Source organism: Triplophysa rosa, linkage group LG21 (genome assembly GCF_024868665.1).
Source record: "Triplophysa rosa linkage group LG21, Trosa_1v2, whole genome shotgun sequence".
In the NCBI taxonomy this organism is placed as follows: Eukaryota; Metazoa; Chordata; class Actinopteri; order Cypriniformes; family Nemacheilidae; genus Triplophysa; species Triplophysa rosa.
Window position 1 is genome coordinate 6,167,994 of NC_079910.1, and position 23,411 is coordinate 6,191,404.

Consider the following 23,411-nt stretch of genomic DNA (forward strand, 5'->3'; position numbering starts at 1 on the left):
TATATATGCGTCATCCTGTGAAACTTTCTTTCTGCACATAGGAAACCCCCTTCCACTCAAAGCCTTTGCAACCCACTGTCTGTAGAGGCTTACAGGTATATATTTGGGTCACTCTAAGAAAGTGTGAAGCAATGAAGCATCTGTATATCTGAGTCTTGAGTTTGTTTTTAAGTCAAATTTAGACATGCACTTGACGTTCTAAATGTCATGCAGATGTGAATGAAACTGTATGAGATTAGTGACTGTGGTTAAAGCTCTCGTTCGCACTGTCTCTCTCTTTCTCACACACCTAGTACCTGTTGTTCTCTGCACGTTTCTTACACACCAACCTGAAAGGTCAATTATCGTAGACGAATTAACAGGATACTACTGTAGGTTGATTTTTCTCTTCACAATCTGTTATCTCAAATTAAACATGTCCGAATATGTAAAACAGCAGTAAAACACTGCCTTCTTATTGGTAGATGTTTGTACAGATTCCATGTGGACCTGGCCATTATTCAGTATGAGCCACGCTGTGAACATACCCAAGAGTCTAAGTACAGAAAAGATTAAGATCCTAAAAATCTGATACAGCAGGGAGGAGAAAAGAGACTTAAGGTAATTTCCAGGAGTTGGTTGAGCAGCTGCAGAATCTTACACCAAGGACAGATAACCCTTACAGGGGATTTTTCCTGCATCTGTGCACCTGACGGTCAAAAGACCATTTACACATTATCAATCCTATTATTTGTATTTAAAGAACCTAATGCATATTAAAAAACTTCATTTTGTTTCAGTTTCTGCCATAACATCATAACTAACCCCCACTGTCCTAAAAAATGAAGGTGTCAGAAAGGCCTCTACATTGTTTCCTGTGGTGTTTTATGGGTTTACAAGAGTCATAACAACAGCAGCAATATATTTTGATCGGTGTTTGCTATGCTGAATTGCTATGGGTAAATATATCAAATTACATTAAACGATCGAACTAACAGTTATTTAGCATTTATTTAGCTTTAAATTAAAAACTAAAACATGTTTTTAATTGTTCCCAATCGAGTTGTTTTACTTACTGCGCATGCGCACGCGCATCCCTGATGAGCACCAGATGACTGTAAATATGGCGGGTGTGGAGTGAGACGCATGCCTGAACTTTACATTGAGAATTGATTTCTGACTCCATTTATTCTTTTCACGTGAAAGAAAACCGTCGAACAAAACATGTCCCGCCACAGGAATGTACGAGGGTATAACTACGACGAAGGTAGATACGTAAAATAGTATATATTCATCGGGTTTTATACGAAGGGGCCTAAATGTTTGTTAGCTAACGTTAGCTGGTTTATTTAGTAGCCTAGCCTGTAGACTTATCAGACTGCTGTCGTGTCACTTTCACATAGAAACAGCTGGACATTCACCTGTTAAACTATAACATAACACGTATAATACAATATTTATTAACATAAAATTAACAAATGATTATTATATCTATTATAACCGAACATACATAGCCAACATGATACCATAATTAAATATTACTGTATCATTTTGTTTTGTAATTCCGAAGTTTTGTCATTGTAGCAAGTAAAGCTAATATAAAGTTGGAATGCAAATTAGTTTTTCCCTTTAAAGATACGTAAATTAATTATATTTCTATTAGTATTAGCATCTTTTGTGTTGGCAGTATTGTTTGTAACAGCTGTGTTTGTGGTAGTGTGTCTGATTAGGCAAAACTGCTTTTGTCCCCATCAGAGCATTTGTGTTTATTGTTGTAGGGGTTTCAATTGCTTTAACTAGCCTATATGGTTTGAGTATAACAGAATGTTCTTCATATCTTCCTTGCACAGATTTTGACGATGACGACATGTACGGACAGTCGGTGGAGGATGACTACTGCATTTCACCTGCTACTGGTTTGTGCTGTCACTTGTGATGTGACTTAAAAAATGAGTGAAAGATTCTTATAAGGTCACTAGTCATTTATTGTCATCCTTCATACACGTGCAAGTTCAACATCAACATCGCTTGCATAGTTCGCATGTTGTTAATAACTGTATTAGCAGTTGCAGTATGCTGGAATATTATCAGATTTTAATAATAGTTTTCATGTATTAGATCTTTAAGTTTTTGTTTATGTTTGATAATATTGTTGTCTCATAGCTGCACAGTTTATCTACTCGCGTCAAGACTCGAGACATGCACGGCAGGTGGAACCGCTGGAGGAGGCAGAGTTTGAGGTAGAGGATGAGATGCCAACCTCTCCCACCATCACAAACACTCTTGACCCTCTAGAACAAGGTATGATCTGACAAACTTGGTTTCTTTGTGCACATGAACATTTTTGTGTTGATTTGCATATTCATGTAAGCCTCTTTGTACAGTGATTGCAGGGAGGATGTTATGTCAGGTGTCTATATTTTATTATAATTGGATTGTGTTTGGACAGGTCGGTTGTATTCCTGTTTGGATCAAATGAGAGCAGTGCTGGGAGACTCCGTTCCAGATGCCATGTTAACACAAGCAGCTTTGAAGTACGACTACGATCCTCAAAGAGCCCTTGACTTCATTCTGGCCGAAGAGAATACCAATACGGACACCCCTCCAGACAGCACCAACCAGAAGCCAGAGCCTACCACCACACCAGTACCACAGAAAGGTACACACACACCTCCTTCCATTCACAACCAATCAAAATCACTACCCAAAAAATACCTCTTCCGCTAAAAAATGAGCCCACTTATAAATATGAAATGAAAATAAAAAACACGCTCAATAAAACCGCAAAAAAGACCATAGAATTAAAAAGACACGCAATGTTGGTTTGAGGTCTCAAGGGAAACTACTAAACTCCAGGGTTTTTCCAAAACTGGGGAGAACCTAAAGCTTTCAAATGTGTTTCAGTTTCACATGCTAAAATAGTTTAGTTCTACAATTTAAGCTGCCTTTTAAAAGAGACTTTGAGACTTAAACTGTTAACATTTGAGCTAGATTGTGGTTATCACTTGATATCATCAGTATTAACATGAGTATAACGTATTGCCTTTTTTCTCTCTCTTTCGGCCAACCAATGAACATGTCCACCAACCTCACCCTCTCAAAAATTGTCTCTGACTACATTTGGCCATCGCAAGGTAAGGAGCCTTATTTGTTTCATCACTCAATAGGACTAAGACTGAAAAAAATACACACTCGACTGGCAAACCCCAGAAACGAGTCCCTGTGCCATCTTATAACCTCAGTGATTTGTTAGCCATGTCTGAGACGAACAAGATCAGGACTGTTACTCAAAATTTTCCCCCTGGTCTGGGGAGCTTGGCTAATAATAGTTCGAAAGCAGTTTCAAGTAAGTCTTTGGAAAAGTCATTTGAGGGACAATCTTCCAGACAAAATTCACTGGCCCAACTAATAGCTCCGCATGAACAGAAGTGTACTAATATCCCACCACTGGTCCCCTACACTGGTATCTCACTGGATTACAGTATTCCTCTGACTGCCAGTCTCACACAAGGCCCTGAAGTTCCTACTGGTTCTTGTTCTAATCCAACTGCCCCACTATCTGCAGCTCAGGGCCCAGGCGTCCCACCGTTGTCTTTGTTTTCTCTTGGTTCTGGTGCAAGTTTCTCTACTGGCCTGTCTTTGGGAACTTCTGCCTCTAGTCTGTCTGTAACATCCAACTCATCTCTTCTCACCTGCTCGCTTAGTAATCTGACGTTGCAAGACCCTCGGGTATCCACCCCTCTTCCTGTCTCATTGGGAAGTTTGAGCTCTGGCTTGCAAAGCAGCAGGCCACTGGGAATACCTCCCCACCTAAACTCCGACTCCAAGAGCCGTGGGGTCGAAGCTCATGGGGGGAGCCCGTCCTTAGCCGAGCTAATTCAGAAGCATCAGGGCAGCAGTCCTAAACTGTATGATTTTTTGCCAGGACTCCAAAATACACGCAATTTGCACACCAACAATACTCAAAACAATACAAACCTCAAAACATGCAAACATCCTCCTCCTGGCTTTTTATGGACACCGTCCCTTTTTGACCTGATATCCCAGCACCAAGCTAATGGCCAGCAACTCCCAGCATACACTGTGTCTCGCAAAACTGGAACTAGTGACAGGGCAACAAATAGCAAAACTTCTGTTGCTAAGCCCTGCCCACTTAGTTTAAATCAGAACGTTGACCTTGGCACTCTCATGTCCCAGACATCTCCAAATGCTTCTCCAGGTTACCAAGACAACCACTCACCAACCCTCTTGAGTTTTTCCAACATGTCCGCTAGTCACAAAAAACGTGTATTTGCAGACCCGTCCGTGTTTGCGTTAGCCATGTGCATGCGCGTAAGAAAAGGGAAGAGTTGGCGGAAAAGTGCGAGACATAAAGCTTTCTTATATAGCAAGCAGATGGAAAGAGTCAAGGAACGAGTGCAGTGTGCACCCCTCCATCACATCACTCCGTTTTCTTTCGACACGCCCTCTCCGGATGACATAGTCAAAGCAAAACAACGAAGAGCTTTTACTCGGGAATGAGAATCAGTGGATCCCACTTTTTTACGTTTGTAACTAAGTTATGTTTTAAAGGTTAACACTGCAGAACATCTTAAGATCTGAACTATTTCAAGTCTGATTGGGGAGTTTCAAGTCTTAGGTTTATTTTATGTCCCTCTATTATAGCATTTAACATTTGAAAACACTGTCGCCACTGGGCATAATGCGAAACAAATGAAACAAGTGTTTAAGTTTGTATTCTTTAGCATGTGGGCAGTTATAATAATATTAGAGAGACAGTTCACCCAAAAATAACACTTTTGTCATATTTACTCACCCTTTGAGTTGTTCCAAATCTGTATAAATGTCTTTGTTCTGATGAGCACAGAGAAAGATGTTTATTCAGAACAAAGAAATGTATACAGATTTAGAACAGCTTGAGGGTGAGTAAATGAAGACGGAACTTACATTTTTGGGTGAACAGTTCATTTAAGAACATACTGCACTGAGTTTGATTGTAGACTTCCATTCAAGCTCTGAAATTATTTACACAATTTTTTTTTTCATAACATAACCTTATAATATAAATAATGGATGCTGAAGAGCAGTGAAAATATGAAGACGAAGACACTTGATGGTAACAAATGACATAGTTTTGATGTCACATGGGCTAAATGTATTAATCAAAAAATCAAATGCTCCTGTCTGACTAGTATTATTTTTAAGATTTATATCTTACAAAGTTTTAATTTTGATGTTTGGTGTACATATTTTCAAGAGCGCAACCTTTTTTTTATATTTTTGTACTTGATTTTTGTAGTTTCATTATGTTTTGATAAATTAGTGTGAAGTATAGTGAGCAGAAGGAAAACAGTAACGTTTCTGTACAGCTGTTCTGGTGTATTTTGAAATAAGGAGCAGCTCTGGTTTACCACACATACAGAAACGGGAGACATTTGGGTTGGGGGACACCTGGAGTTTTTCCCTTTGCGTCTTTTGCCACACCCAGACACAACCCCCCCTCCCCCGTGCTGTAAAGGTGCTTTTAAATATTATAATCCATGTTTAGTAAACGATTTTCTACAGTTTTCATTTCAATTATCTGCCTCATTTTTTAAGTTCTTTTAAAGCACTGATATTTGTAACTTGTATAGATTCTGAAATAAAACTTTCTTGTTTAATTTCTGAGATTGATGATGGTATGTGTAACATTGGGGGTAGATGCATGCATGGGTGTGTTAGCTTGTGGTGTGTGTATCACTTACGTTTGTGTACGTTATGGAGATATAAAACAGAGAATCTTTGTGGCCGCATGAAGGTGTTAACACACCCAGAGTGTATTGGATGAGATTTAACTTTGCTTTCATTGTGGTTCACATTTGTAGAAGACACGCATGCACAGGTCTAAAGATGGCCTAAAAACACACGGTGAACAAGTATACTCAAAGATTAGATCAGTTTTAACATTTAATTCTGACCTGGTCTCTTAAATAAAATAATTCTCATAATTTGAAAATCCATCAATTATTTGGGATTATTCTGGATTGGAAAAGGTAGAGGAAGTACATCTTTTAACTAAAGAAGATCCAGTTTTTCTTGATAAATGTTCATTGCATAGTATTAGGACATAAGTGGTAAATTTAAACCCTGACTGTTTGTTTAAGCTCACCATTGACTACCATAGTAGGAAAAAATGCTTTATACATTTCTTTGTTCTGTTGAACACAAAAGAAGATATTTTGAAGAATGTAGGAAAGCATGTCATTTTTTCTACTATGGTAGCCAAGAACTGTTTGGTTACAAGGATTCTTCCAAATATCTTTCTCTGTGTTCATCGGAACAAAGAAATTTATACAGATTTGGAACAACTGGAGGGTAAGTAAATGAAGACTGAATTTTGATTTTTGGGTGAACTGTCCCTTTAAAGCTGCAATCTGTAACTTCTGTCTCCTTTATATTTTTCTGTTTAAATAATACAATTGCAGGTTACATCACAAATTTACCTTTACATGGGATTAAGTCAGATGATTCTAAACTGACGTTTTTCACAAAGCACAAATGATAAATATTTATTATAAGCGTATTGTTGCTCAATAACTATTTTTTGTTTATTTTTACCCCTAAAAAATTACAGATTCCTGCTTTAATCTTATTGCACCTATATGTAATAGTGGTGTCTAAGGCAAGCATTACTATTACTCATGTCATGGGTTAGGGGTTTTTCTAAATGCTTCCCACAACATTTTGTAGCAGCTTGTTGAGGAAAGAGGTGCTATTTTTTCTTAACAAACAGACTTTAACTATTTTCCCTGGTGGGCAATGAAGTGGCTAAGAAATCCTATAGACTTGCACTGAAGGAGAGACCCAAGCTATGTACAGGGACCAACATCACAGAGACTTTTATCAGTAAGAAACCACAAGTATACCATAGAAACGCACTAAAAAAGTGTATTCGGCATGGTGATGGCCAGTTTCGCACATGCTCATTATTAATAAGAAAAAAAACACTGCTTACTGTAATGATGCTTTCACTGTATAACTTGCGTTTCTTTCTCACTCACACACGCTTGTTAACTCTCTCTGCCGAGCGTGGGTGGAAAAACATGAAAACTTGCTGTTGAAAAGCACGGCGTCTTTAACTCCCTCCTTTCTTTTAATTCTCTCTCTCTACCATCTGACCACCTCAAATCTTCTATCCCTTTTTTCCACTCATCTCTTTTTCTGCCTTCTTTCGTCGCCCACACAGGAAAGAGTGACTGGTTTACAGCTGGCCCTGCTACTGCTCTTTGACGTTTTCTCCCTTTTTTGCACTTTGTGGCTTTTGCAGAAATGGTGATATGTCATTGTGCCTGTGCTGCGAGACGTGCAGCACTACATATATTGGTCAGAGAGCGAAAAAAGAGCGAGGTTATTGACCCTTTTGAGAGTACAGATTATCACATCATCGAAGTGTGCTGGTTTCCTTTTCCCGTCTGTATATTTAGAATGGTCACAAAACACTTGTTCATTTCAATTTGATTTAAATAAAAGTGAGAATTAGAATTTATGAACCAGGTTCTTACTTTAAAAGAAAAATTCTCATGCAGAACTCACCAGCACAATGCTAAGGTGTTATAAGCATTTTCTATGCATTCACCGACCAAAATTCATACACAAAATAATAGCACATCTCTCCTTAAGTCGTATGACTTCAGTTGCATAAACAGTGTAGGATGAGGCCTTTGTCAACCTTTGTCTTTCTCTGTTTGTGGAAGTTAAGACAGATCAGATCAGAGTGTCATGTGTGCATGTATCTGTCTGTTCGTGTGATGACCTGTTGCATGTGCCCGTCCTTGTGTGTGAAGCTTTTCAGAAGCGCACATTGTTTTCCAGAGGTGTGTATGGGCACGGCCGTACGTGAGAATATCAGTAATACCATAGTAGTTGGTGAGGTGTCATTGTCAACTGGGGATATCTGAATGGTGGTAGAGAAGTGAATGTGCGGGGATTCCCCGTAGATATGGGATAACCTAGTCACACTCAGCCCCTAAAAAATAACAGGTTGTGGAAAAGCAGGGGATGAACGGGTTATCTGATGAAGAGACTATAATGTAGGCTGTTTGTGTTTTGGAAAAGTCTCGTTTTTGGTTTCTTGTTTCATCAGGACCTGTTGCGCTAGCGCCTCCTGCTGGACCTGATGAATATGAAACATTTTGGCTAATCAGACTGATGGTGCTGATGGATCTCTATGCGACTTGTGTGCTTTAATGATATATATTTTTCGTTTATCCTAAGTGACAATGCATGCATTGTATCACTTTGTGTTTCCTGGGAATTAAACGGGTGACTCAACCATTTACATCTGTAGGAACATGATGGAGAACATTAAGTTTTTTGTGACTGTAATTCTGTCGCTGTTGCATCACGGACATCCAAGAAGGTTGTTTACACTGCAGGTCTTGATGCTCAATTCTGATTTGTTGCCTATATCCGATTTTTTTCGACCGTCCGTTTACACGTTCTTTCAATTGTGACCCATATCCGATTTAAGTGGTTACACTTGCCAAACCATTTGAAACATCGCGCATGCGTGAAGGCGGGTTCTTGCGCCAAGATTACACACTAGCCATGATGGACGAACGCGAAATGTGCTTGATGTTAGCTCTGTGATTTATGATAAGCTCGCCAAACATTAAATTGATTTTGAGGCAGAGGAGGAGGAAAAGAGCCACTGTCCTGCATTTTCCTCCTCCATCATGTTTCCTGCGTCGTTGTCAATTTACCGCCCCCACACTTTCTTCCTCCTGATAATACGTCATAAAACCGCGAAGCAGTACCAAATTGTCGCCGTTTTAATGACGTACCGAACGCTATGCCTCAGGAAATCGGATCTGCCCGTTTACATGACAGTCATTGACACATATCTGATTTATATCTGATTTATTTCCACATATGAATGAGGCCTGAAACTGATCTCGAAATATCCGAATACGTGCGCTTTTTTCCTGTTTACACTATCGTGGCGGGTCATATCCGATCGGAATTGGGTCACATTTAACTAACAGTGTAAACGTTCACACTGCAAGCCTTAATCGCTCAATTCCGATTTTTTTGCTCAGATCTGATTTTTTTGTTCGGCTGTTCACACTTAAAATGTGGTCAATATCAGATTCCAGTGTGAACGGGTGATGGTTATAAACTGAATCGCATGCGCAAAACAACAATAACACGTAGCACGCTTTAATACAGAAATAAGCAAGGGTCAAGTCAGCGGGTGTGTTTGATTTGACTATGCGGTGCTGAGCGGATTGTTCTGCGCATGCCGGTTGTGCCGAATTTTGGACTCCCCTCATTGATTTTGCTGGGGATTGGCTAATCCTATCCCCTCCCCTGCCCCACACCTAATCCTAACACCTAATGTTAGTGGGGAATGGAGGAGTCATAATTTGGCAGGGAGTCTGTTTTCGGCACAACACCGGTTTGCACGTCCCAGCATGGAGTAGAACACCTATAGTTTATGTTTTACCACCGTGTCAACACGCACGCGAGTGGTGGATGCAAAGCGATAAAAGACAATAGACACCATTAATGCGTTTGTCATATGAATCGTGCCGTATCCAGTGGCAAAATGTCTTATTATAACGGATTCTATAGTCATTTGTTGCATCGCATCGTGCGGTAGACAGTGCAAGGGTTTATGTTTATAATCTGGTGCTTGGCAACCGAGCTGTAAAGTGCACTTCCGTCAACAGAATAGCGCGTGAAGCTTTAATTCAGCGCATAATTGTGACGCAGGTCGATCTACAGTGACGCAAGTCGCATGAATTCCGATATGACCGATCAGACGAAACATCAGACCTGTATCTGATTTAGGGCCACATATGGAAGTGGCTCAGATCAGATAAAAAAAGATCGGATTTCATGTGGTTTGTCCTTTTCACACTGTCATGCAGTAAACAGATCTGGGTCGCATATGAGCAAAAAATCGGATTTTGGTGGCAGTGTAAACGTATAGTCAAGGGTCCCATGGGGGTCCAGTTCTCAGGTTTGTAAAGGTGTGCACGATGTGCTTGTTGACATAACTGTGAGTAAATGAGATCAGGTAGGGTCATGTCTCACCGGTGTTTGACTAGGCCTGGATCCGTTTTTCTAGGAAGGGCACATTTACATATCCTGAAGGGTGTGTAGTAGTGTTTTCGCGTGCATTTTTGTGCCTGTTTTTTTGTTGTTGTCACAGCTGAATGATGCACCATAGTAAACATAATTTGACACCGAGTCAACAAAGCTTTCTTGGCACCATTGTTTACATTTGCAATATCGCCAAACCACTTAAAGTAAAACCATCTTTAGTGCTAAAATAGACTGTTCAGAAAATAAATAAGATGAAGTGAAGAGATTAAGTAGATGGAGGGATATAAAGAGGTAAGGAATACAGTGGGGGTGTATTTACAAAAAATGGTATCATATAGGAATTATAATGGATTCTAAGTATATAATATAGGTTTTGGTGGTCTGGTGGTTGATGTTAACTATTGTTGACCCTCAGGTTATGACACGGGTATGTAAATAGCTCCAAGGGGGCCGTGTAACCATCTCCCACAGTTATTTCATCCATCATCTGTGTGGGAGCGCATGGAAAACATTTTAAACTTGTTTAATGTTTATTATGACTCTCTCAAATGATAATTTTTTAAATATTATTGTATTCTCTTTCCTATTTTAGGAATCTAATTCTAAAGGCTGTCTTTTTTCAAATGCCGTTTTAGAAATGACAATTCATATATTTGTCATATAGTATGTTTTCACCCCAAAATGAAAATTCTGTCATCAATGTCATACAGGTGTGAAATGACAAGAGGGTGAGTAAATGATGACAGAATCTTCATTTTTCACTTTAATAAAACATATTTTTGATAATTGTACATACTTACCTTTCTTCATTGTGAGTGCATACAGTTATTTGTTCCTATCCAAGAACATGTTTTTTTAATTTGGAAGCGCACAACTTTCTGGTGGCTGTGTCTTAAGATATGTTACGTGGGTGTGGCTTGTGTGTAAAGTGTTCCTGAGTGTGTTTAGATGGGGAGATATTTTGTTGGTGTGGCTGATTGTCTATGTGTGTGTGTGCGCGTGTCTGTGTCTGGGGGCAGGTGAACTGATATCTATGCTCCCCAGAACTTCCTGTCCCCGTAACAGGTGTGTGTGTGTATATATGTGTGTGTTGTGTGAGTCTGTGTTCATCTATGTGCACATAATGTGGGTCTACATGTTCTAGCGACTCATCAGTCATCATTTATGTTTGTGTATTTAATTACACCAAGCAAATGTACGTACAGTTGTAAAAATGATCAAGATCACTGTTTTTCCCCCGGATGAATTCTCCCAGAGTCTAAAGAGTGCTTTCCCCCTGGTGTTTTCCCTTAAATGTTCTGTAATGGATTGTTTTCACATGATTCTATAGGTTGCATTAGTTTAACACATTAACCCTGTATGTGCTGGAAGTGCACAGTCAGTGTGGGAGTACGACTGACGTGCCGAAGTTAACCCTTTCCTGGCCAGACCGTTCATCGCGCAGAGCGAGATGACTAGCTGTGGCTGTTGCCACCGAAACGGCTCTACTGCTATGACGAGACACCGTGTTCGCGTTAAGGCCATTTACCTTACAGGGACAGAAAGAGCCGTCTCTCATCCTGCTTTTGTTTTTATTTTCCCATCCCCCCCATGAGTTGACTCATGAATTTCAGAGAGATAGCGAGAAAGCGAGGCTCAGCACTCACACACACATCTGCTCATCTGAAAATGAGTAACGTTTTATACTGTACCAAACAGGAAACCTGCTTTCATAACATCCACGCTGTCACTCGTTTTCAAGCAGCGAAGAGTGTCAAAATGGCACGCCACAAAAATGCTCGCTCATGTGTTGTGCATTTTATGTTAAATGTATAGAAAATATTTTAAAGGGATAGTTCACCCGGCCACTAAAATTCCTTCGTCATTTACTCACTCTCATCTCAAACATGCACGACTTTCTTTCTTTTGCAGACCACAAAGGAAGATATTTTAAAGAACGTTGGTAACTGAACAACTTCGGCCCCCATTGACTTCCATTGTATGGACACAAAACCAGAGAGACATTTCTCAAAATATCTTCTTTTGTGTTGCACAAAGAAATTGTCATATACAGGTTGTGAATGACATAAGGATGAATAAATGACGATTTTTGTGAACTATCCCCTTGTTGCATAATAGTTGTAAGAAATGGTTATTTCCTTCAGTTTTATAGTACAAAAGGGATGTAAACATTTGCAATACTGAAGTACTGATTTGTTCATGTTGCAGTTCTCATTTGCTTTGTTTTAGCTGGAATACATGTTTTAGTGTATGCATACTGTTTTCTACATCCTAGCCAAAGCACGGGATGCACCAGAAAGTCGAGTCGAAACCGAGGTTGTTCCAAAGGTTGCACGGATGACTGTATCAGGCAAGAAGCAGACCATGGGCTTTGATGTGCCAAGGTAAGCAAATCAAAGTAACTTGTGGTGGTTTAGAAAGGTGGATAAAGATCTGGACTCATAACCGGAAGACAGTAGGTTCAAAGCACATAGAGGACGATTCGTAGTTGATAATCTATCACCACTGTGCTCTTGAACAGCGTGTAACCCCAGGATGTTTAATGGGGACTGCCCCTGAAAAAATGTATTGTAAGTTGCTTTGCGTGACATTATCAGCTAAATGAGTAGTTGAAGGGATACTCCACCCCAAAATGAAAATTCTGTCTTCATTTACTCACCCTCAAGTTGTTGCAAACCTGTGTACATTTCTTTGTGCTGATGAACACAAGGAAAGATATTTGGGAAAATGTTAGCAACTGACATGTCTGGGATATCATCGACTACCATAGTAGGAACAATTATTGCAGATTTTTTGTTCTGTTGAACACAAAATGAGATATTTTGAAGAATTTAGGAAAGCCAACCGTTCTGGTGCAACTTTGACTACCATTTAAAATTTTCCTACTATGGTAGTCAAGGATGTCCCAGAAATGCAAATGTTTCCTAATATCTTTCTCTTCCACAGAACAAAGACATTTATACAGGTTTGGAACAACTTGGGGGGAGGGGGAATAATTAATGCCAGAGTTTACATTTTTGGGTGGAGTATCCTTTAATTAAAGCAATAAAAACCTATAACCTTATGAAGCTTTCCATCCAATCCGAATTGGAATGCGTTTTATTCATCGAGTGTGCACACATGCGCAAGGAATTTGCTGAAAACCACATTGTATTACTGAACTACCCCTTCTGTATTGTGTGTCCAAATTCTCACTTTGTGTCAATTTCAGAGTACAGCTTTTCATTCTCTATACCAGCCCTGTGTTTGTCTGCTTGCATTGCATTCTGGGAAAACAGAAAACCACAGAGCTGGCTGGTTGTTGTAGATTAATCTTAACACTCACAAACACTAACCCGCAGCCTATCACTCCCTCTCCTTAAGCCACAGACCACACCCGTTGAGCTCAATTTTGGGTTTTCTGCAGGTGGGCCAGTCATAGTGCTTTTTGTTCAGTAGTTTACATAAAGTTGAAATGAGTTTAACTGGTTATCAATTGACCAAGTTTTAACATGAAGGTTGGACAAGCACAAAGAGGTTTTTTTGTAAAAAGTTCAAAACATCTCACTTTTAAGGCAGTGGACCTTAGGGTAGCTGGTATTGATTTTGACAAACAAAAGAAAGCTAAAAAATGGCGTCTGTCCTAACTGAGCTCTTAGAAACATTGTCATACACAATTTACTCTGACATCTAAGATAACGCTTGTTGTTGTATGTCTGCATAGTGTGGAAGAAAACGGCATTGCTCCCTTATCAGTCCGAAGAGGGCCGAGCCCAGAGGTCATCGCCCCCCCGCCGGCCACCGAGACCCCAACCAAACCAGCGTGTGTGTCTGAAGACTCAGCCACCCCAACTCAACCCCGCTCAGCTGGAAAGAGCAAACGGCAACTGGACATCCGTGCCGAACTGGAGAAGAGACAAGGAGGGAAGCCGTTACTCAACCTGGTCGTCATAGGTACCACATCATCTCTCCGTTCACTTGATGTAGTGTGATGTTATGCTTGATGTTTAACTGATGGTTTTGTGTTTGCTAAGGTCATGTAGATGCTGGTAAAAGCACTCTAATGGGTCATGTGTTATATCTGCTGGGAAATGTTAACAAGAGAACCATGCATAAATACGAGCAGGAGGCCAAGAAAGCTGGCAAGGCGTCTTTCGCTTACGCGTGGGTCCTGGATGAGACGGGAGAGGAGAGAGACAGGTCTGTTTAACACACACATTATATGCATCAAATTTAGGCTTGTATTTTGTGTAATGACCTAAACCACATGATGGCAATTCGTTCATCATCTGCTTCATCTGTCACAGAGGAGTGACCATGGATGTGGGCATGACAAAGTTTGAGACAAACTCTAAGGTTGTTACTCTGATGGATGCGCCCGGACACAAGGACTTCATTCCAAACATGATCACAGGGGCTGCACAGGTACTTCCATCATGACGCCCTTCATTCATGCATTCGTTTTGGCGCGCACGCAAGTTTACGAAGGGACTGCTATGTCTGCGCATAATTTCTTGTGAAAGTGTCAATGAAACCATCGCATTGCGGAATTGGGTGCTGCCACCACTAGTACTCTGAATATGAGTGTGTGTGTTTAGATTTGGCTGATGCTTACAAATCAAATGAATGAAATTAGTCACGTTGTACAGGCCGGATTCACTCACTTCCTGCTGAACGTATGCTGAGAAAGGGTTTTTGGGGTCAAGAATGTGTGGGAGGGTGTCTTGTGGGTGGGCGTGTCTTGGTGGTAAACTACTGAATGGTGTCTGATGTCGAATTGAAAGTGACTAAGCAATATTGATGTCGAAGTTTGAGATTTTAAATGTTTCTCCATGAAAGCTATATTCACAGTATGGCGAGCACTTACTGTACGCTTTAGGAATTAAGCATTAAGATTGAGAACTTTTTTTTTTACGTTAGATAGACATTATACGGGGGGGTTTGAAGACGTGATTTGAAGTAATTATTATATCTGCTGTATTCTTTGTTGCCACTAATTGCTAGGGGTTTAACAATAAATCGTGGTATGACATATCGCGATACAAAAACTTCACAATTTGTGTCAGCCACCTGTTGCACTGTTTTAAGATGTGAATTATCGTCCAAATAATCCTATTGGTTGAGCTCCCAACATGTCAACACATACAGGGCCATATTTTATTGGTCTAAAACGCAAGGTGCAAGTGCACTTAGGGCGTGTCCGAATCCACTTTTGCTAGTTTAAGGACGGGAAAAATGGTCTAAAAGGGTTTTAGACCCTATTCCCCTCTTAATGAGTCATGGGTGTGTTTTGGGCAAAACGTGCAGTAAACCAATCAGTCTCATCTCTCATTCCCATTACGAGCCAGTTGCGCTCGTGCCATGGCGGATTCGCTATTTATTTACATGGTGGAATTTGCAAGAGCAAAGACTGGACGCTTCTACACAATAATAATCTTTTACATTGTAATCCATTTATTTTTAATATTTGCATGTTTGTGTGCTGTTATCAACAATGTACGTGAACTGTGCACCCGCCTATAGGCACATATTACTAACGCGCTCTAAAAATGACAAAAAATATATTGCGGCGTTGACTTTAGACCAGGTTTCAGTCGGTCAATGGTCTATTTCAGTTGCCTCAAAATAGCAACGCGCCAACAATGCGCCTGAACACACCTTGTTTTCAGACCAGCAGGCCCATGGGCACACAAATGGGCGCAAATGCATTTGCTATTTAAACAACGTGGGCAGGACTTGAAAATGAAAACTGCGTCGTGCTGAAACTAGCAACTTAACACATGCGTCTTGTCTGGTGCCGCATTGCACCAAGTGTATGATTGAGCCCACAGTATTTGTTTTCTCGGAGGGTTTAGCTCTCTTTTGTTTTCTTAAGTTTCTTTTAAAATTCACTTTTTTTTCAGTGACGGATGTATTCTATTTGTATTCATTTACATGTGGAAGGTTCGGTTAAACCTCAAACGTTGTCAATTTTATTGTGTATTGCTGAGTTACATTCTTACTGATGGCACAAACAATACACGCTTTACCTTTAAAGGGAACATGAAAAAAGAATATATATACTGCTCAAATTTGTTGGTACCCCTCCACAAAAAACGAAGAATGCACAATTTTCTCTGAAATAACTTGAAACTGACAAAAGTAATTTGCATCCACCATTGTTTATTCCATATTTAATAGAAATCAGACTTTGCTTTTGATTTTTTATTCATCATAATATTGTAAATAATAAAACAAATGGAGATGTCATGGACAAAAATGATGGGACCCCTAACCTAATATTTTATTGCACAACCTTTAGAGGCGATCACTGCAAGCAAACGTTTTCTGTAGCTCTCAATGAGGTTTCTGCACCTGTTAACAGGTATTTTGGCCCGCTCTTCCGGAGCAAACTGCTCCAGCGGTCTCAGGTTTGATGGGTGCCTTCTCCAGACTGCAAGTTTCAGCTCTTTCCATAGATGTTCCATAGGATTCAGATCAGGTCTCATAGAAGGCCACTTCAGAATAGTCCAATGTCCACATTCTTGTGTGATTTTAGCTGTGTGTTTTGGGTCATTATCCTGTTGGAGGACCCATGACCTGCGAGAGCTTTCTGACACTGGGCAGTACGTTTGGCTCCAGAATGCCTTGATAGTCTTGAGATTTCATTGTGCCCTGCACAGATTCAAGGCACCCTGTGCCAGATGCAGCAAAGCAGCCCCGAAACATAACCGAGCCTCCTCAGTGTTTCACTGTAGGTATGGTGTTCACTTCTTTGAAAGCTTGATTTTTTCATCTGTGAACATAGAGCTGATGTGACTTGCCAAAAATCTCCAGTTTTGACTCATCTGTCTGGCTTGTCAATATGAATTTTTCACCTTGGAGGTCAGCTTGTATATCTTTGGCAGTTATACTTTGTTCTTTTTCTACCATTCGCACTATCTTTCTGTTCAATCTGGGGTCGATTTTCCTCTTGCGGCCGTGCCCAGGGAGGTTGGCTACTATTCCATGGACATTAAACTTCTTAATAATATTTGCAACTGTTGTCGCAGGAACATCAAGCTGTTTGGAGATGGTCTTGTAGCCTTTAGCTTTAATAAGATTATGTTCATAAAATGGGTTGTGAACATTAGGTAGTGCCATTTCATATTTTGCTTTATAGAAATGCACACACGTATAAAGTTTGTTTGTCTTATGTATGATGCTGCTCGCAGCGCGAGGTGCTGTCATTCTAACGTGTGTGTCTTTGTGTAAATGGTAGGCGGATGTTGCCGCCTTAGTAGTAGATGCCAGCCGTGGGGAGTTTGAGGCCGGGTTTGAGGCAGGTGGGCAGACCCGCGAGCACGGCCTACTGGTCCGATCCCTCGGAGTCACGCAGCTTGCCGTCGCTGTCAACAAGATGGACCAGGTGGGTAACCATGGTGACCACAACAGCACCACGGCAATGTCAATCATGTTTTCGTTTATGTCTGAGAACTCTGCTACAGCTTCTCTCCCACCACTCGCATCATGATGTAGTATGTGCTCGTGTGTGTTGTACAGGTGAATTGGCAGCAGGAGAGGTTCCAGGAAATCGTCTCTAAGCTTGGTCACTTTCTGAAGCAAGCTGGTTTCAAGGTAACGTGCATGTGCTCACTAGGTCGTTTTTACATCTTTCCACCCGTTCATTACTTCCCTTGTTTAAATTTTCCCTGAAATGTAACAAATCTTGTTTCAGAAGCAGTAGGTGTTACTTTCATTTAAGTGTATGATCGTCACAGTCTTGACTGTGCATTATGATGAAGTGAGATTTTTATCTGATCAACAACGTACTGATCAAATCCAGTTCGAGCCTGCAAAAATGTAGTTTTTCACAACACTTTTTAGATGACATTGTTAAATTTAGCACAGCTATTGCCACCTAATTTCTCCATATCTGTGGACTGTAACTATATATTAATGGAATAATTTACCCAAAAAGGAGAATTTTGGCATCCTTTTTTCACCCTCGTGTCTTTCCAAACCTATGTTAATAACTTTGTATGAAGAGAAGCTGTTGTCTCATAAAAATCTTTAATGATTATAATTGATCACATTCATGGCTAACAACACTTTATGGCAAAATGATGCAACACATAAGAAATTAATGCGCTGTAGGTCACTTTGGATAAAACTTCGGCCAAATGCATAAATGTGACTATAAACAACTGTTAATTATGCAGTTAAAAATGAGTTTTCTTAGTTTAGCATATGTTTATGCATATTATTGAGTATGTTATTAAATATGTTTCATTTTGTAGAGTTATAGTACTTAGCTGTAAATAGATGCTTTTACAATTTTACGATCTTCTATTACACTTCCACAATGTCAATGTTAAAGACAAGCATACTTATTTATATTTAGTATAAGTATATTTATAAAACTTTTATACTCTGTCCGCAGGATTCTGATGTCTTTTACATCCCTACGAGTGGCCTTTCAGGAGAGAATCTCACCACCAAGAGCAAAGTACCAGAACTTACTGCCTGGTACACTGGACCATGCCTGCTAGAACAGATAGGTGTGTACATGTTACATATTAAAAGGTTGAAGGAATGTTTAAAGTGGTGTTTTGGGATGTAAAAAATGGATTTAATTTTAATGTATGTAAGAATGTATGGATTTTAGATGTTGTGTAGACCCTTGGAAGACAAGTAATGTTTTGGGATGTTATGGAATGTTTTGTTTTATGTATGGAATGATGCATGGACCTTAGGAAGATTAGCAATGCTTCTTGGCAGAGCTAATGGGGATCCAAACAACAAACGTGTGCTTTTGAACATGGAAGTCGTTGAGGAATATGTATGGGGTGTGTGGAAGCCTCTGCTGTGATGATTTTCACAGTAGCATTTGTGTCGTGATGCTGTGATGTGATTGGCGGCTGAGCTGTGAGAATTCTCAGCAGTTTTATTCTGACTCATGAGGCAAACGGAAAACCTTCAGACTGCTTCATGTTTCTTCATCTCTGTCTCTCGTCCTTTTTCATCTGTTTGCAGATGCCTTTAAACCTCCTCAGAGGTCAGTGGAGAAGCCGTTCAGACTCTGTGTATCTGACGTCTTCAAAGGTCAGCACGGGAACGTTTACTGCCGAATGTACTGTATGAGGATTAACACACTGTAGATCTATGTGATGAACACGATGTACATAAATGCAAACAAAATGGACATAGATTGCTTGTTTTTATTTAAAAAATTAAGCAACCCTTATTTCCTCTCTAGTTACTCGTTCATGCCCCATCATCATTTAGTTTGAATGTACTCTCGCTGTTTTCAGATCTGGGCTCTGGGTTCTGCGTGACGGGGAAAATCGAGGCTGGATTCGTTCAGACTGGAGATAAAATGCTGGCCATGCCACCTAATGAGACCTGCACTGTTAAAGGTAAACACTCATTTGTCAGCATCAGCACCTTCCAGAAAGACGCACTGGTGTGTGGAGCATGTTCACAAGAAGTGTGATGGCTCCCTCTGCTGGTCGTTTTACTTACAGGATTTTGTTTTGGTTTCTCAAATAATCTCCTGGGGTTTATACTGATTTACACTTGTTTACATGGTTGGATCAAAGAGATTCTGAATGCAGATTTTTTTCTCTGTAGGCATAACTCTCCACGATGAAGCATTAGATTGGGCAGCTGCCGGTGATCATGTCAGTCTGACTGTAACTGGCATTGATATCATCAAAATAAAGTAAGCATTAAATGTGTAAAATATTCCAAATACTGTATCATAATATCATGATTACATATTTTAGTTATGTCACATGATTATATAACACTTGATTAAACGTGTTTCTCCAGGCTGTGTCGATTCTCTATGATCAGCATATATTCAATTCACTTCTTTTTTTCTCTTCATAGTATTGGATGTATATTCTGTGATCCAAAAGAACCAATCAAAGCATGTACGAGATTCCGAGCCAGAATTCTCCTATTTAATATAGAAGTTCCTGTTACAAAAGGCTTCCCGGTGAGAAAAAAAATGGATATAACATATTTCCTCATGTTTTATTTTGATGTGCTGATGTGTCAATGTTTATGCGTTTTGGGTGTGGTTGACAGGTTCTGCTGCATTATCAGACAGTTGGTGAACCAGCTACTATAAGAAAGTTAGTGAGTATTTTACACAAGAGCAGTGGAGAAGTTCTCAAGAAGAAACCAAAGTAAGTGTTTTAGTTAGAGTTACTAGTTACTCATCCTTGTGTCGTTCCAAACCTTTAGGATTTTCTTTCTTCTGTAGAACACATAGTTTATGTTATCGTCTGTACAATGAAAGAACATACAGTAGTAACCAGGTGATCTCACTTGGTCATGTGCATATGGTCACTGTCCTTCTGAAACCTCAGATGTCCAAATTCTCTGTTCTTTTTAAAGCAACACTATATAACTTTTGCTCACGGGTTCCCCCATGTGGTTGATAAGCGCAATTTTCTGTTACCTGTTTTGTAAGTAATTTTGCAGTATAAGCTTCCCTGTGGGCAACGCAACACACGTGAATTTGTTTACTAAGCTGATGGAACCAGCGAATGCAGGAACGGCGTTTGGAAACCTTATCGCACTTTTCCGCAGGCAGGGGATGGGCGGGGCTGTGTGTGTACCGACCCGAACACCGTTTTAATACTTAAATACTCTGTTAGATTTTCCAAGACCCAGTGACAAACATAAAGGGCGACTAGTAAAAATGATTTATGGCAAAAACATTAAAATCACACAATATGGAGATACAAGGATTCAGATGAACATCAGCGGTAGTCAAGTTTCAAGAAACCAAGGTTTGATCGCCGTGATATACCGTTGGAGCTTATGTCATGTATGTGTTTAGACATATATAACGTCATAATTATGTTGAATTCTACAGAAGAGGAAACATGTTTTGGAGAGACATGAGGGTGATTCGATGGTTTTTTATTTTAAATGAACTGTACCTTTAATGCTGAATAAATGTGGTTTCAATGTTGTACAGATGTTTAAGCAAAGGACAAAATGCAGTGGTGGAGATTCAAACACAAAGACCTGTGGCTCTGGAGCTTTATAAAGATTATAAAGAACTGGGTAGATTCATGCTCAGATATGTGGGTTCAACTATCGCTGCTGGAGTTGTCACTGAGGTAATAAACAGTACAGCCCCTCCCATCTGGTACACAATATTTTGTGCTCATCAGCATTTTTGTTATTGCGTTGAGAAAATGTAAGTTAACATTTATTTTGTTAATACTCCTGATTCTTATCTTGTAGATCAAAGAGTGAGAGCCAGTTGAAAATGGATCCTTGAGAAGGTACCGGACGAAGTCTTTGAAGAGAAGTGCAATTCCCCATCTTAACACACACTCACATTCACATGGTGTCACATAACCACCGGACCCATCGAGATAAAAAAACTGTCACGGTTCATTTTACAGACAACAAGTAAACTGTGTAATAATCCCCATGACATTTCATCTCAAACCGTCCACATGCTCATACATGCAGAATGTTTACCTGTACTTTCCTTCCATTCATCGATCACATCTCTGATCAAGAAACTGAAGTCATTTTCTTTTATGTGATATTTTATTTAGGGATGCTGTAAATGTCAACATTTCGGACTAAAATGTGGGCACAAATGATGGACATTTAACCTTGAATCATTGCTACGTTTTTAAATTGAATTAATTAAGGGTGTGTACATTAGCAAAGGGAAACCAAGAGAATAAATGGAACAGCTGGCTGCTCACATCACCTCCATCTGTTTCTCATTAGAGATTAACAAGTATGTAAATAATGCCTGCCGATCCTGTTCATTTCTGGAAAAGTGATGATAAACCAGGTGCATTGAGAAACTCATCCAGGTGTCTGTATACATACAATAATAACTCTTAAGGACAGTCAGTCCATCAGTGTACGTGAGTCGTATGTTCTTGACGTAAATATTAAGGGGTTTTAATTTTAGTTAAATTAACTTTGGGTGTGTTGAGGATGAAGTTGTTCAATCCGGGGAAGAGTTCTTCATCTGAAAAATAAACATTTCGATCACTGTGGAAAGCACACGTGTCTGTTTGTTACATGTATGGGATTTCCCAGGCAATATTAATTGATTTTTAATAGGAGAAATGCAGAGCAAAACTCAGTGTGACTCAGGTTTATAGTATGTGAATGATGTACATTAGTGTAAATACTTGCAGAGAGCACTATTTATACACCAAAGAATGATCAGAGTTGCTCTATTTCCATTACCTACTCGATCACAAACACATCCATTACACAGGGTACATTGTTTGATTGACGCGCAAATGTTGTAACTTAAATGTTAGCTAATGAGAGGTTTTCTTACGATGAAACCAAGTGTGGAGCAGTAATTTTGTGCTCCACAATGTGATGCACAAGACTTGAATGTAACTTTAAACGACAATGAAGCACTGATACAAACATTGTTTCCTTTAAGCCTGTCACACTTAAATCTTAAGTTCATGCTTGGTAAACATATGAGAAGGCAAAAATTGTTACTTTACCCTCACGTCTGTAGCTACAAGGCACTTAAGACCCTGTCCACATGAATGCATTTTCCTTTGGCTTTCCGTCCACACCGAGAAACCCAAGGGAATCTGACATTAGCCAGGCTGTAAACGAAGCATCAAATACTCGAAATTACCCTTAAAGAAAATGTTTGACATTCTTTCATTTTGCTTTTCACAGTTTTCACCGTAATTTTACTAATGGATCATCTGTTTAAAACATCCCAAGATTATTGGCTTTAACTTCCTTTAATTTTCTGAATCAGTGCCTTTTCTCATCCTGTTAATGGTCTGTATAGATGTGAGGTTCATTCTTGGCTAATTTTCATTGGGGGCTTTCGCACTGCCAGAACGATTTGACGGAAATGCACGCTTTTTTTTTATTGTGTCCGCACCACAAGAACCGGGCAGAATTTTAGTTCAGGAATGCCATTTTGGTTGAAACCAATTTCATGGTTCGTTCCACCATTGTCTTTAGAAACCAGATTTTTGTCAGAGGTGCACGTATGAAAGTAAATATTATATTTTAATAAGGCATAGTCCTGGCTTAAGCCAAGACTTGTCTGTGAAACCGGGCCTTAGTCTTTCAATTTCCTTTCTTTAATGGCTCCTCAGCTGCTGATATTCTGAAATGTTTCTCAGGTCTCTGCCCTTATTGTTTCCTTAACATCTTTTCCTAAACCTTGAATGCACACAACTATGTAACCATTTCATGTGTCTCACACCGACAAGCCATAACTCAATGAAGAGCACTTATCTGAAGCTGTGGAAATTGAACCGAGGACTAGAGCTGGATTGAGGCCCGGTAAGGATAAACTGAGTGTGAAGTTGAAAGTGTGATTGGATTTCTATTGTGTTTAGTCTGGGAATGGCACACTTCCT

At 39.8% G+C, this 23,411-nt stretch overlaps 1 protein-coding gene across 2 annotated transcripts; it reads left to right on the forward strand.

The window, feature by feature from the left end:
• Nucleotides 1–1,087: 1,087 nt before the first annotated feature.
• hbs1l (HBS1-like translational GTPase) lies at nt 1,088–22,058 on the forward strand. 2 transcript variants are annotated; one of them, XM_057363460.1, is made up of 18 exons: nt 1,088–1,246; nt 1,830–1,895; nt 2,143–2,280; nt 2,429–2,638; nt 12,344–12,452; nt 13,772–14,001; nt 14,082–14,247; nt 14,355–14,472; nt 17,288–17,434; nt 17,569–17,643; nt 18,449–18,566; nt 19,042–19,110; nt 19,320–19,424; nt 19,639–19,729; nt 19,900–20,008; nt 20,101–20,201; nt 21,002–21,146; nt 21,274–22,058. In XM_057363460.1, the coding sequence occupies exons 1-18, from the start codon at nt 1,204–1,206 to the stop codon at nt 21,283–21,285; spliced, it is 2,052 nt and encodes a 683-aa protein (XP_057219443.1). In that variant the 5' UTR covers nt 1,088–1,203; the 3' UTR covers nt 21,286–22,058. The 2 variants fall into 2 exon arrangements, with proteins under 2 accessions (XP_057219443.1, XP_057219444.1); XM_057363461.1 differs by lacking the exons at nt 12,344–12,452; nt 13,772–14,001; nt 14,082–14,247; ... (9 more) ...; nt 21,002–21,146; nt 21,274–22,058 and adding an exon at nt 3,119–5,648.
• Nucleotides 22,059–23,411: the final 1,353 nt, after the last annotated feature.

Excerpts from the sequence above, each read along its gene's own strand:
- hbs1l (XM_057363460.1), top strand. The coding sequence starts at position 1,204 with ATGTCCCGCCACAGGAATGTACGAGGGTATAACTACGACGAAG. Across the intron at positions 1,247-1,829 it reads AGGGTATAACTACGACGAAG|ATTTTGACGATGACGACATG; the intron begins GTAGATACGTAA and ends TTCCTTGCACAG. Across the intron at positions 17,435-17,568 it reads CTGTCAACAAGATGGACCAG|GTGAATTGGCAGCAGGAGAG; the intron begins GTGGGTAACCAT and ends TGTGTTGTACAG.